The following is a 15,138-nucleotide window of genomic DNA, read 5'->3' on the forward strand; positions in this document are numbered from 1 at the left end:
GGTGACTGACCCATGATTTTGGGGATTATAGTTCACCAGCACCCTTATGACTAACCTGGGCATCACCAGATACCTAAGCTAGTATGTATATGTATATTTCGTAATTTATAGAAAATGTGGACTCACCCATCTCAATCCAGCCCAGTTTTATTCTGTACATTCTGAAGTACTCAAAATAAATGGGCATAGCTGCCAAACAAAGCCATCCTTATGTATTTAGAAGTAAGCCCCATCGGATTTAAACAGACTCCCCCTAGGTAAATGGCATTGTCACATTGGTTTCAAAACCAGACTAATACTCATGCTTTGGAGGATAGCCTGACTTTAAGAAAATCAAATATTTTGATAACCGTGTGAGAGTTATGTGAAAATAGAATTTTATTCATTTAGCTTCTGTTACCAATACAAAGTTGAATGCTAAGCATTTTCCATTTTGGCACTTTTGTCTTTGCAGTTGTACTTTTAGATTCCCAGTACTTTGTTCTATGTCTCTGAAATATTCACAGAAAAACCCAAGATAGCATCTCCAGTTCAGATCCCAGTGTATACATCACTGTCTTTGATTCCAAATGTCTCAGCAGGATTCTGTCTGCAACATCCTTTTGAACCCCATTTAATTCTAAAAATAGCATTAGCCATTCTGTTTCCCAGACAAGTGTCATTAACATCAATAAACATTATGAAAATCTGATGTTTAATTCTGTTCCAAACTATGGTTCATGCCATAGTTTTCTTTCTCCATAAAGTTCACTCTTCCTCCCTTCTTCCTTAAAGTATTTTGCTCTCTTTAATAGGATTTCTAGAATGGGGGCTGTTATACAAACTTGAAAGTTATGTGTTTGTTTATTTAAGGCATTTGTTTCCTGTGTGTTTGTTTATTATTTAAGACATTCATTTACTGGACTAGCAAGGTACCACCCATCAGGGTACCCACAATGATATTAAAATGAATGAAAAGATTAAAAACATTTTTTTTAAAAAAACAACAACCCTAAACCTCTTCTTTTAAAAGTAGATGTAAAACTAAAATTTTAAAAGCAATTAACATAGCTAAAACAACCAGAATAGCAAATCTCTACATAGAACATCTTGAAAAACAAGCCCTGGAAACAACAAAAAAGTTCACTAGATGGTTCAGATATGTGGGTGACCTTCACCATTGGGAGCCATGGAGAACTAATCAAGTTCCTGGACCACTTCAACAGCATCCACCCAAACATCCAATTCACCATGGAAAAAGAAAATGAAGGAAAACTGCCATTTCTAGATGTCCTAGTCATCTGCAAACCCAATCAACAACTGAGCCACACAGTTTACATTAAACCTACAGACACAGATAGATACCTACATAAAAACTCCAACCACCGCCCATGTCAAAAAAGAAGCACAATTAAAGCCCTGGCAGATTGTGCAAAAAGAATCTGCAAACCCCACCTCTTCCAAGGTGAACTGAACCACCTAAACTGGGCTCTACAGGCCAATGGATACTCCACCACAGACATCAGAAGACCTGCAAGAGCAAGAACCAGCCATGAGAGTAAAGATAAAGATCCACCCAGAGGAAAAGTGTTCTTACATACATCAAGGGAACCACTTACCACATAGGGAAGCTGATGAAGAAACACTACCTACAAACTATCTACAGACCCACTAAGAAAATCCAACAAATGCTACGTTCAGGAAAGGACAAGAGGGATCCTCTCTCCTCTGCAGGAGTCTACCGTATAGTATACCGTGTAGCTGTGGACAAGTCTACATAAGGACAACCAAACACAGCTCCAAAACACAAATCAGTTAACATGAAAGGCACTGCAAACAAACTCAACTAAAGAAGTCAGCTATAGCAGAGCCCTTGATGTACCAACCTGGACACAGCACATTATTTGTGAACACAGAAATGCTGGACCACTCTCACAACTACCATGTCAGACTACACAGAGAAGCCATTGAAATCCACAAACATGTGGACAATTTCAACAGAAAGGAAGAAAGCATGAAAATGAATAAAATTTGGCTACCAGTATTAAAAAGGAGCCCCAGTGGCGAAGTGCATTAAAGCGCTGTGCATCTGAACTTGCAGACCGAAAGGTCCCAGCTTCAAATCTCAGGAGTGGCTTGAGCGCCTGCTGCTAGCTCCAGCTCCTGCCAACCTAGCAGTTCGAAAACATGCAAAATGTGAGTAGATCAATAGGTACCGCTTTGGCGGGAAGGTAACGACGCTCCATGCAGTCATGCCGGACACATGACCTTGGGGGTGTCTACGGACAACGCCGTCTCTTTGGCTTAGAAATGGAGATGAGCACCAACCCCCAGAGTCAGACATGACTGGGCTTAACGTCAGGGGAAACCTTTACCTTTACCTTTTTACCATTATTAAAAACTCTAAAATCAGGACAGTAAATAAAGAACAACACTCTGAAAACAGAGGAATTCCAGACAAGAAATAATCAGGGCCAGCTAACACCTCCCAAGAAAGGATTCCCCCAGGAAAGAAGCAGCCAAGCTTTGAAGTTGCAAAGCTAGTCAATGCTAATCAAGATCGTCAGTTACAATATTCACACTTGCCTCAAACAGACAAGAGTTCTTTCTCCCACCCTGGACCTTCCACAGATATATAAAGCCCACATGCCTAGTTTTCAACAAACCCCACAACCTCTGGGAATGCCTGCCATAGAAGTGGGTGAAATATCAGGAGATAATGCATCTGGAACATGGCCATACAGCCTGGAAAACCCATAGCACCCGGAAATACATTATGTCAGAACATGTATATCTCAAGGGGCCAGTAAGCCTTCAGGCACATCAAATTTGTCCACTTCAGTATACTGTACTTGCATATACTATACTAGCGGTGGGAAACGTTTAGCCCTGCTGATGTTTGGAGCACAGCTCAACAATTCTTTACCATTGCCAATGCTGATGGTCAAAAGATATCACACCTCTATCTGTACCATAGCATTTAGTACTACAGCAAAAAGCTTTCAATGTGAGAGATAACTAGTTATAACATGTATGTGTCTTTAGTTGTTGTTTTTTTTTACAAGATACTCTGAGTTAGGACCTCTTCTCATGTGCCACTGGAATCACCAAGGATTGTGGTGATTCTGGTGGTGCACATTCAGAGGTGTGGAAACCCATCTCCCCATGCCCCACACTGTCCTGGCTTCCCCCCACCATATCACATAGGGGGACACGTTTGCCTGTCAGCTAGCCCCGTTGAGAGCAATGCAAATACCGGAGGCCTCCTGTGTTGCCACCGACAGCTTTTTCAGCAGCAACTCCGGTTCTGCAGCAGTTTTGCCATGAAACAATCCCAGTAGTACTTCTCCAGTGTGTGATGGGAGCTGGTGGGCTCTGTGGCAAAGCTGCAAAACCAGAGTTGCCGCCGAAATGTGCCCCGTGTGAAGAAGTCGTTAATGTGTTTCTATTGAACTATTGCTTTAGTTTGCTGTGCATTTGAAATCAATTACTTAATAAAATACAATATATTTTCTACATTTGCAGTTCATACATAAAAGAAAGTTAATTCATAAATTTGAAAAGGATTTTCTTGACTATGTGTATATTAGGTCTCAAGATAAAAGGGAAAGAGATGGTTTTGCAAACTATTTAAACTATAAAGTAGTTGAAATTTAAATGTATTTTTCTATTAAAATTTACCAAATATAACAACCTTTCTGCATGTTATTTATTGTGAGAATAAAATAAATGTCAGAGAAAATAACCTCTTAAACTGTCATATAAATGGTGAAAATAGATACTATTTCAAGTATTACATCAGCATGTCTTGTATTTTATTCATGACAGTTATGAAAGATTTAGGGAATACATCTAAAGCCACCTAAGATGTTTTGAAGAGCTCTGTTGTGTCAGCTTCATTCTTGCCTTGTTAACAGATTACATGATAATGATTTTTTTTAAAGCTGTTTCCTATACAGCAGCAGACTTGGCTTCATGGACAATTTTAGCTACATGAGTTTGACCAACAGGCCGATGAGCATCTAGGTTTTTGCTTGCATATTCTAATGCATAATTTTTCAACCTGATAATTTCAAGTCATAGAATTATAGAATGTCAGAGATGAAACAGACAGCAGCGGTCATCTAGCCTACTACATGCATGAACACACACACACACACACAACCATTCTTGAGACATAACCATCCAATTTTGTTTAAAACTTTCTATATAAGAAAAGTCCATTTTGTTGTTGAATTTCTTAAAGTTAGGAAGTTATTTCAAATATTTAGATGGAATCTCTTATATTTTACATCTGCCTTAAATTTCCTATGTTTCCAGCTAGTATTGCCAATATGGAAGGCTTTCTGTTTCTACTTCAATGAATTTCTCCAAATCCTGTCCACATTTTCTTCCCCTCAATGTTAAATTGCAATACTTTGTATTTTCATCCCACCCTGAACTTTGCACTCTTTAGACAATTTTCCAAGATTAACTTGTGCATTTATTTCACTGAAGCATGTTTCTGTGTGATTTTCAATTATGGACATTTTATCCTATTATGTATTAAAATATGCATTGTTTTCTGCACGCTTTATTTCTCAGAAACACCCTGTAAGCCTGCAAATTCACAAGGCAATTTGTGACAAATCTCAGGAGGTGTGAACATGCTACTTTCATCGAGACTGTCAGTTTCAGTAAAACTTCTGTCCACCCCTAGTTCCAACTCTTATTTTCTAGTCCAGTTCCAATCCTGTTATTAATAAAGACCAATTAGAATATTTGGCTCAGATCCCTTTCAGTGTTTGTATTGATGGTGAACTGTTTTGGCCAGGAGTATTAATAGAAATCTCAGAATGGCATATAATGTGGAGGCCGAGTGTTTCTTACCTGGAATTCTAAAATTTGAAATGCTCCAAAATCCAAAACTCTAGAGCCATAAGAAGTATGGACCTGTGCTATTTTTGTGGGCTGCACAGAGACATGGCTAGAGACAGGAAGATATTTGAAATGGTGGGAATTCTTGAATTCTGCAGTCTCATGTTTGCCACTACTGAACTTGGCTGTGATTACTGGGTTCCCATCCACAGAAGACCTGTGACATCATCAGATGGGCTGATTCCCCCATCCTATGCCCCTTCTTCCCTTTCACCATGAAGTCCTTCCCATGACAAACACCAACTTCCAGCTAGGCTCCATGGTGAAAGAGGAGAGGAAGTGGCGTACGCTTCCAACACTGCAACACAGAACCTTCCTGTGTTGCCTTAGGAACAGTGGGGGAAGTTGGACAGTGATGCTTCTCCCCCATTGGATAGCAGTTGGAGTAAGTTGCGTAATGTGGGGTGTGGAGCAACGGGTTCTTCTCACCCCCTGCTGGGACCCTCATGGATTCACCACAATGCATAGTGAATCCTCAACCTAATGTGATAAAGTCATTCAATAGGAAAGGCACTGACTGAGATCTGGAACCGGTGGTGGGTGCAGGAGGAAAAGGGAAGGGTGCTAAAGATTATGGCCAAAGCTGCTGCTGTATCCCACTTCAGGGCCCCATCTACATTACCATATAATACAGTTTCAAACTGCATTACATGGTCAGTGTAGACTCATATAATGCAGTTCAATGTTGAGATGATGGATCCAAAGAATGCTGGGACCTATCACCATTTCTACTGCTGCTCTGTGCTATTTTATATACAGATATTCATACTGTTTTCCATTTCTTTTTTTCTTTTCTTTTTTAAATACCAACTACAGAATATCTTTGGTTCCTCGAATTTTGGATAAGAAGCTCAATTCCTAGTGGGACATTATTGTTGCTGCATTTTCAGATAGCTTTGCCCTTGCATGAGAGAGAAAGAACACATTTCTTAATAGAGTAACACAGACTGTAAATCTATGACATTTTGTACATTCATTGTAAACCCTTTCATCACCATTCACAAACATCAGGGGTTTCAACTAGCCCCTCTTGAAAGCTCTAAATAGACAAAATGTCCTATAAAAGTGTATAGGCTCATGTGGAAGTATAATCTTTTGGCCCACATTTTAGTGAAGCACAAAGTGTGCCCTAGAGAGAAGATAGTGAGAAACAGTTTGAGAGGCAGGTTGCACCAGTCATAATTCAGCTGTATTTGAACTCAAGCTCAAAGCAATGGCTGACAGCTTGTTTATTTCAGTTTGTTGCCAACGTTATTACTGAAATTATATTCAGCATAGTTCACCAATTGCTAAATATGGAAAGGCATTTATGGAGCATTTTACTCTAGTTGTTTGTTTAAAAACTGATTTGCAAATATTTGATTTATTATGGCTAGTATGGGGCATATACTGTCCAATATAATCTAGAAATGCACTATTTGAGTTCTCTTATCTAGCTGCTGTCTAATAAATTATTTTCTATTACAGTACTGGAACACTACCTGTTTTTACCTGTCCCACTGAAGATAGCATTATTGGCACACTATTTGGAAACTTTAGGAAAAACACCTCACTGTTATATTTCATTATATAGAAACTCCTATATTCACAGATTTGATATTCATAGTTTCATCTGTCAGCACTTCAAAATATATTACCCCAGAAATGTTTATTGACTTCTGTAGGTCTTCTAATATGATTATATGGTATTCTTTCAACCCAAGCTTAGTCACAGTGTAAGACTCACCATTATAAACAATTGTAGGTATCCACACCAGAATACAGGATTCATACTGTATTCTCTGACTTTTTCCCTCCAGCATGCTGTTGACTATTCAGGATTTGCTTTTTGATGTTGGTTTGCTGATAGATCCCCCAAAAAACCTTCATTATCTGCAGTCAACAAGAAACAGAGTGGGTAAAGGACCTTTTGGAGAAGGAACTACAAAGTGAAAGAAAGGGAAGTAGTGAGAGAGGTAACGTATGAATCACACCAAAAAGTACACTGTGTAGCCAAAATATCCCAAAACCACTTATTGGTATTATGATTTATTCTTTTTCATTTGTATCTTTCCCCTTCTCTATACAGTGTATTTCTGAATGCTTTCAAGGATATCAGAACACTTGCTATCTGTTGAATATTGATGGGAAAACAAGGAGCCTGACCCATTCATTATACTCCGCTTCAAGTGTAAATTACTCAGTTGTAACGTGTATGGGCTGAACTGTTTTAGGGGAAAACGCATTACAATTAAGCAACTGTGTTTCAAGTGAGAAGATTAAATGCATCAAAACATATTTAAATCACAGTGAAACAAAGTTCCATATTTTAGTGTTTGTTTTATTAGCTGAAAGAAAATAGAATAAGAAGATGGAAGCTGTGAATGTGTTTTTGGCTTGGAGTGTTCTTATTCTCCTGGGGAACCTTGAACCTCTAATAGTAGCCAAGCTTGTCTTGGTGAATAAAGGGATTAACACTGAAAGAGGACAAATCACATATGTAACTGAAAATGAGCTGCAGTTCAACACTTCTAAAGAGAGAAATTCTTGCAAAGTAGAGGTGGTGATAAATGAGCCAGCGACACAAAGAGTTGGGAAACTGACACCTCAGGTAAGTACCATTATTCTAGCTTCTCCTTTTAAAACATCTGATTAGAGATGAAATGCAAATTGTTGAATGAAACAGCTGTGTGAGATTACTCATGTTTTTGACACTGAAAGTTTACTCTGTCACATTCTGAGATCCTTCTAGCCATCTATGTTTATTGCATTGACACACCATAAAACTGGCTTGACAGAGGTGTTCTTATGAGCAAGTTTGACAGGTAAAGTATGAGCATTAGAAATTAGCTTAAAAGCCACAGATAGATGGGCCCATTGATTGATTAAAAATGAACCAAATTGTTTCAGAGAAGGAAATAATTCAGCTCATTTTCCAAACTAGTTCATCATCTGTAGATCATTTGAAGATTTTCCCCAACTTCTCCTTCAGCACAGCTTATCCAGATCAGGAAGTAGACAATGCTCCAGATATAGTATTATTACTGCTACTGCTACTATTGCTACTATTGCTACTATTCTTATTATTTATACCCTGCTTTATCTCCCCAAAGGGGACTCACAGTGACTGTTAAAGAGTACTTTGCCTGCTTTGCCCTCTGGCATGCTCAGTTGTGAGCTCAAGGAATAAAATTGGCAGTTGTTCTTGAGAGTACACTCACATGGCCTTAACATGAGATAACATAGAACACTGAGCTCCATTAATAGAATGCATATTCCTTGATGCTCCAAATTTCTCCACCCACTTGCTGGCCACTACCATTAGTTATGCCAACCATTGACTTCTGCCATCTCACCATACAGCTCTTCAATATCTATAGGGTCCAAATTATTCCAGTTATCTAAAGACCATACTGAATATTTAATTAAATAAGCCAATTTTGTCCATGGTTTATTTCTATTTTTCTTATCAGGTATTTGATTGCCACTTTCTACCCAATGAAGTGAGGTACATTCATAATGGATGTCCCCTCCTTAAAGAAGATACGGTGATACTGAGAGTATACAGGTATATCCACAGCATTTGCTGCTTTCTATGTTTTAACAAAAATACACATTTATAATGATACATACATGTGTTGATGGTTTGTTATTCTGATACAAGGAAGTGCTAATTGTTGAATCTCTTAATTCTAAATGTATTTGAGCCCAGTTAGCATTTTCTCAAGAAACTGTTCTTCCTTTTCTTTGTCCCCTACTGTTTTCTTTTTGAAAGTTCAACATAGAAATATATTTTTATTGTAAATGGATGAAGAAATATAACTGATTGTTGATTTTTTTTCACCCCAAGAAAAGGAGGGACATTTTTGTTTGATTTCTCTTTGCTATGTGCCAGTTGTTCTTTTAATGAGATGAAAACTAGAACTATTTTTTTTTTCTCACCAAGGCATGATAAGATGTTTGTCAGAACATTCACCTGCTGGATATGGCTGGCAAAAATGGCTGGCAAAAACGAGAATGTGCTGCCTAAATTCCAAAATTTCTATCCCAACCACCACCCAAACTTCTGTCACCCAGGATCTGTTGATGACTTCCTGGTGATTTATACAAGGTTTTGTTTTATGGGAAACTGAATCATTTTACTAATTGTCCCACAGGAATTGACTCCGAAGCCTGAATAACATTGATTACTCTTCAGATCATTTAAACTTTCACCTTTTGATGAACATTACTGGAATTATATTCAAATATAGTTTACCAATGATTTTCTCCCTGAATAATATAAAATCAGATTTTAAAAGTCTTTCATTTTTCAGGTTTACATCACTGGAGACTATAGTAGAAACATTTGTCATTTATGTAAAGATCAGAAACTCATCATCAAGCCTTGTTGAGTTTGGACACATCCCTCTAGAAGTTCCACATTTCTTTGGGCTTTCTCAACCCATTGACAGAAGTATTTTGAGTTTTAGATACAATGGATTTGCTAAAATCTGCACAGTAAGGATTGTGTCATCTGAATCACAATTTCCTGCTGTTGGCCAACTAATTGCCGAAGACCCAAAAACACAGCAAAGTGAAGATGAACAAGTGCCCATCAAATTAAATAAAGGTTATTTTCTTTCTTTCTTTTTCACTTTTAAACTTATCATTTTGAAAGTTCATTTTCTTTTTTAAAATGTGAATTTAAACATCTGTCTAAGTTCTAGTCATTTACTGTATATTTGCCCTGCTAAGGGAGAAAAGAAAGATCTTATGATGAAGGAGAATAGATTATCTGTAGACAACATTCTAGAAAATAAGGGGGTGGTCTTTTAAAAGGAAAGAGAAAATACTTACATCAAAGGAATGGGGAAAGTGTGCCATATGTTGGCAGACTCTGGGTGATCTCTGATGTTTCCAACAATTCTCCCAATCTTCTTGTTTTTTTTCTTTTAATCTTTTGCACTGGTTTTTGAGCCTCTCCCCTGCTCCAAGCACCACGCATTGGACTCAAATGCAACATTTAGATCCCTTAAAAAGGTCACATCATAGCTAAACGTGAGAGCTCTTCCAGAACATCATGTGAGAGGATATGTTGGTCAAAATAAAATTTTATGTGGTATAGAGATAGAAATGAAGGTGATTTTCATCCTCAGTCTAGACACTAACTTGTTCTTTTAAATAATGATACTGTGATCTCATAATTTTCTTCTTAAAATAGTATATTATTGTAGATATTCCAATTACAATGAAACCACTTGATTATCCAAGTACACTTTATGCTCCGTCTAGTTGATTCAGCAACTGTGTTTGGACAATCACTTCTGGCTTATTAAGTCTGAGATATGAACCTGTGTTTCTCACATGCATGCAACTCCTCACTACTTTCTTCATATTTAAAGGCAAAACAAATGCTGTACTGCCATTTCATTTGAACTGGGAAACTATGCAGTTTAAGTAAAAGCTTTGATATTTATTTATTTACAACATTTCTACCCCACCTTTCTCATCTGAGGGGATTCAAGTCAAAATGGTAAAGGCTTTTTTAAAGGCATTGCGTAGTTTGGAACAAAAGAGGAGCCAAGGGATGCATACACATGCAGATGGTTCCTTTATTTGTCACCTTATTAAATTACACCATGTCTACTAGTTTACAACAATGTTTACAAATTCTGAGACTTCTCTGGTTAACATTTAGAGAGGTCTTCTGTAAAATGTCTCTTGATATGGGAAATTTCTCTGAATTATGGATTATATATCACAATATTTGGGAACACAGTACAGCTCTTTGATAGATTGCACAAGGCCCTATTTGTACATTGATTTTCAATTAAAAGAGAAAGAAATACTTAGTCATAGTTTATAACCAAAGTATGAGCTGGCTCTGACATATAACCGTTTAGATTCAATGAAAAGCCTTCTAGTGTTTTATTTATCGTATCAGAAGTGAAACCAATGGTACAGTTGTAATGTATTTAGAAACACAATCAAAGTTAAAAACTTGGCATTATACTAAATGTTCTTTGACCTGAATCTGGCCACTTGGAGTGCCTCTGGTGTCACTGTGAGAGGGTCCTCCATTGTGCATGTGGTAGTGTTCAGACCACATTGTAGTAAGTGGTCTGTTGTTTGCTCTTCTCCACACTCTCATGTCATGGACTCCACTTTGTAGTCTCATTTCTGAAGATTGGCTCTGCATCTCGTGGTGCCAGAGCACAGTCTGTTCAGTGCCTTCCAAGTTGCCCAGTCTTCTGTGTGCTCAGGAGGGAGTCTTTCATCCTGTCTCACCCATGGATTGAGGTTCCATATGACTAGTAATTCAGTAATAATTTCTTTATGGTGTATGATTCCATTTTAATGTTTACAAATTCTCAAAACCCTTCACAGCGAGACAATAAGGATGTGATAAACTGTGATTTCAATTCATCAGGTTGCTGATAAACCATTTAATACCTTCATGTGTATACATCCATCCAAATAAATTGACCTTAATATGGTGGTATGATGAATGAAGACTGCATTGTGTGTGTGTGTGTGTGTGTATAGCAAGACTGCACAAACAGAAATTACTAGGTCAAATATGTAAATTCTTGTAAAATTAATTTCAGTATAAAAACAGATTTAAAAAAGAGAGATAACTACGATATTTGCATTGTAAAAGTGGGTTTTCCTCCCTGTTTTGGATCAGCTGGACATTCCAAATTACTTAGTTTAAGTAATCTTGCCTGTCATTTAGGGTCCAAAGAAATACATGATTTAAAGATCAGTTGTGAAGAATTTCTGGAAATGGGTCTTAGGTATCAACACATCAGCCCTCCATCACCTGATAAGGATTATATCTCAATTCAAGTGGAAATCATAGACAAAAAGAGCAGATTTCAGCAGCAGGTGAGAAAATCCATCTTGGAATTATAATTAATTGTATTTCTATATGACATCTACCCCCCCCCCACCCTTTTCATACACCTGAGGATCAAGATCACTATATATGGCAAATGACTACTTTGTTGAACAAATGCACTACAGTGCTGGATTATTTCATACGTGAATTCCAGCACTGACAGAAGGTGGAGTGCTTGAAGTACCTTTAAATTCCATTGTTTTATTATTTCAACAGTTTTCTTTTTGCAACTCAGAGAGAGATGGAGAGAGAGGACATTTTAGCTGATATTGAGAAATAATGTGTATTAGTTCTTTCTGTAGTGACATGAAGAGAAATTTATTTTCCTTTATTTTCCTTTGTAGGCAGAAAATGTGTGGATTCCTGTAAAAATAAAAGGTGCCATTCCAAATGTAAAACCGCAAGCTGCATTCATGGCCATGTTCATCTTGGAAATAGATGAATTTATTCTTACTCCTCTTACGACTGTGATTTTGGATGCTATCGATGAAGAGACTCAAAAGCAAAGACTGGTATTCAATATTACTAAGCCTCCTCCTCTAGGATACATTACCCATCTGGAAGATCAATCAAAAGCTATTAGATCCTTCACTTGGCAAGATTTGTATGACACAAAAGTTGCTTTCCAACCATCCAATATTTCTCATTCTGAAAGACAGAACTATGAGGTGAGTGATGATACTTGAGTGTTTTTCCCACTTCTTCCCTTTGTATGCTTTCAAGAAACTGTATGCCTGCAAGACAAGGGTCACAAATTTGTTGCATCCATCTTGTTCTCCTAGGTTGAGTTTCAAGCAATTGATAGCTTCTTCATGAACAGCTTGCCTATCAGTGTCCATTTTTCAGTACGAAATGCTGTAATGGATGCTCCTAGAGTTGCATGGAACATGGGTAAGGAGAATTTCATTTATGAAGTCCTTGTCTGCATTGTGTTTACATATGCAAGTTCTTAATATATTCAGTATGAAGGGTCTGTGAACAGGTAAACATAATTAGGATGCTATGGATAGTTCTTTTATTTCTTGGAGAAAAGCATGTTGGGCCATTTATTCATAAAATATATGATTTTGATTTCTATTAAACAATCACAGTAATAACTTCATCCAAATATAAGGAATTCATCATGCTATTAAATCAGAATTCTGTTTCTATATTTAGAAACATCATGTTGTTTCAGTTGGATTATTAAGCACTAAACTAATGTACACTTGTGAATGGTTTTAATAAGGTATCTTGTGGTGGATTTCTCTCTTACACTCCATTTTATGAAGCCCCCCTCCCCCCAATTATCCTTCTGTTGTTTAAAGTGGTTTAAAAACTGTTTGGGTCCCATTGAAATAAGTGTTTTAAAAATATGCTCAACTCCTCTAGAGTGTTAAAAGTGGAGTTAAAATTCTGCTGGTCTACTCAAAGGGAGAAATTCAAAGAGAAGAGGGGAATGTCCCATTGAAGATGGGAAGACCTCCTCTGGTGTGTGGGGTTTGGGGAGGGCAAGGGATCCCATGGAAAGTAGAATGTTAAAAAATGGTGTCATGCCTCCTTTAATGGAAGGGACCTTGGGGAGAGCAAGCAAACTCTTGGCTTTCTGATATTGAAGTTTTTCCTGATTAAAAATAAGTAATATGGAGAGGTTGGAGAAAAGGATTCCCCATGTGATGGCTCTGAACATGGGCAACAATGGGTGAAAACCTGAAGAGAGAAACATGTGATGGGAAGACAGAACTTGAACCGGAATGACTGGGGATCTAACGATACAATTCCCTTTGCTAAACAGACCATCTTTCACACTTCTCAAAGTGAATATGATAAGGTCCTTTGACTCTTGGAAGTTCCATTCATTGGAGATCTCCAAGAGTTCTGGCTATCAACAGCCTTGCCCAAACTCAAGGGATTTCCTTTATTGAGTAAATTCAACTGTAATGTGTTGTCGAAGGCTTTCATGGCCGGGATCACAGGGTTGTTGTATGTCTTTCGGGCTGTGTGGCCATGTTCCAGAAGTATTCTCTCCTGACGTTTCGCCCACATCTATGGCAGGCATCCTCAGAGGTTGTGAGGTATGGACTGTAATGTGTTTCTCTCTCTCTCTTTTTTTTGACTGATGCCTGATTCAGTGAAACCTTTCTAGTTGCGACTAATGTTCAGACTTAAGCATAAGTCCAACAGATCTTGAATACTGATTTGTTCTATAATTTTCCTATGAGCCATGTAAACCCCTTGTACTTAAAATTCTTACTTATAGGGCTTGACTTGTTAGAAGGGCAGTCTCGTCCCATTACCTGGCAATCCCTTCAGATTGTAGATAATGACAACCTTCATAGTGTTCAACTGCTTGTGGTGGAAGGCTTAAATCATGGTTGGCTCACAGTTCAAGGTATGGCAGCTCCTACAGTTTAAATAATTATGCAAATTTTTGGGAAATTAAACATTAAACATTACCATTCATTTTTTCTCTTATTAAAAGGGGTACAAAATAGATAATTTATATAAGGGCACAACAGGCCTTTTACTAGATGTGGAAGAAAATAAAAATATGAAATGTAGTGATCCTGCTGTTTGCCTTGTACTTAAGTTTATATACCATAATTTAACTTCACTGAAGTTATAGTAAAATATTGTGGAAAGGCAAAGAAATTAGCTATTTCAATTTATGACAGTGCCTAGTTTATCTGTCAAACAAGACATTGGGTTGGCATGGAAAAAAGGAGAAGGGGAAACAAACCAGATGTGCTTTGAATTATTTTGTAAACTTCTATATTTGGCAGATTTTATTATAAAACAATGTATATCTTTCAACACAAGAATTTGACCACAAACAATCTATATGCAGGAAACAAGCATAATACTGAACAATCTATAATTATTGTAAAGGCTTTCATGACCAGAATCATTGTAGTGTTGTGTGGTTTCTGTGTGACTGTGTTCTAGCAGCATTTTCTCCTGGCATTTATCCTGCATCTGTGGCTGGCATCTTCAGAGGATGAAGGTGAAACATAAGGAAAAATGCTGTTAGAACACAGCCATACAGCTGGGAAACCACACAACACTCCAATCTATAATTACATTTCTAAGGATAATGTATTAACTTTTGTGTGTTAGTCAGCAATTCTATATCAAATCACCTGGGGGAAAACTTTATGAAAGTTAGTGGGACTTTTGAGTACACATTTATAGGATACAATGCCAATGACTGAGTAAAAAAATGCAAATGTGTTGTTGCTTCTGTATTCTGAGAGATTTTTAGTACAGTTTTCTGTGGTAAATTGGCAGTTAAATCATATTCTAATATTAGCACAAAAACAGAGCTTGTGAACTTGGCAAATCCTTTCAATGCTTGTCATATAAAATGAATAATATGCTTGTAAAAATAAATGTGGTCTTGA

The 15,138-nt window shown here is 37.4% G+C and overlaps 1 protein-coding gene across 15 annotated transcripts in view; it reads left to right on the forward strand.

The window, feature by feature from the left end:
• The window catches only part of LOC100561497 (FRAS1-related extracellular matrix protein 1), a 318,227-nt gene that overhangs the window by 181,881 nt on the left and 121,208 nt on the right, over positions 1 to 15,138 (forward strand). For all 15 annotated transcript variants that reach the window (XR_001730232.2, XR_001730231.2, XM_062979566.1 and 12 more), the window contains exons 2-9: positions 6,696 to 6,851; positions 6,965 to 7,486; positions 8,349 to 8,443; positions 9,192 to 9,487; positions 11,594 to 11,745; positions 12,103 to 12,426; positions 12,541 to 12,649; positions 13,998 to 14,129. Coding sequence is in view for 13 of the 15 variants with exons in the window: in XM_062979566.1 (XP_062835636.1) it covers positions 7,247 to 7,486; positions 8,349 to 8,443; positions 9,192 to 9,487; positions 11,594 to 11,745; positions 12,103 to 12,426; positions 12,541 to 12,649; positions 13,998 to 14,129 (1,348 nt within the window). In the remaining 2 variants the exon portion in view is untranslated. The remainder of the gene's footprint in view (positions 1 to 6,695; positions 6,852 to 6,964; positions 7,487 to 8,348; positions 8,444 to 9,191; positions 9,488 to 11,593; positions 11,746 to 12,102; positions 12,427 to 12,540; positions 12,650 to 13,997; positions 14,130 to 15,138) is intronic.

This window comes from Anolis carolinensis, chromosome 4 (genome assembly GCF_035594765.1).
Source record: "Anolis carolinensis isolate JA03-04 chromosome 4, rAnoCar3.1.pri, whole genome shotgun sequence".
Classification (NCBI taxonomy): Eukaryota; Metazoa; Chordata; class Lepidosauria; order Squamata; family Dactyloidae; genus Anolis; species Anolis carolinensis.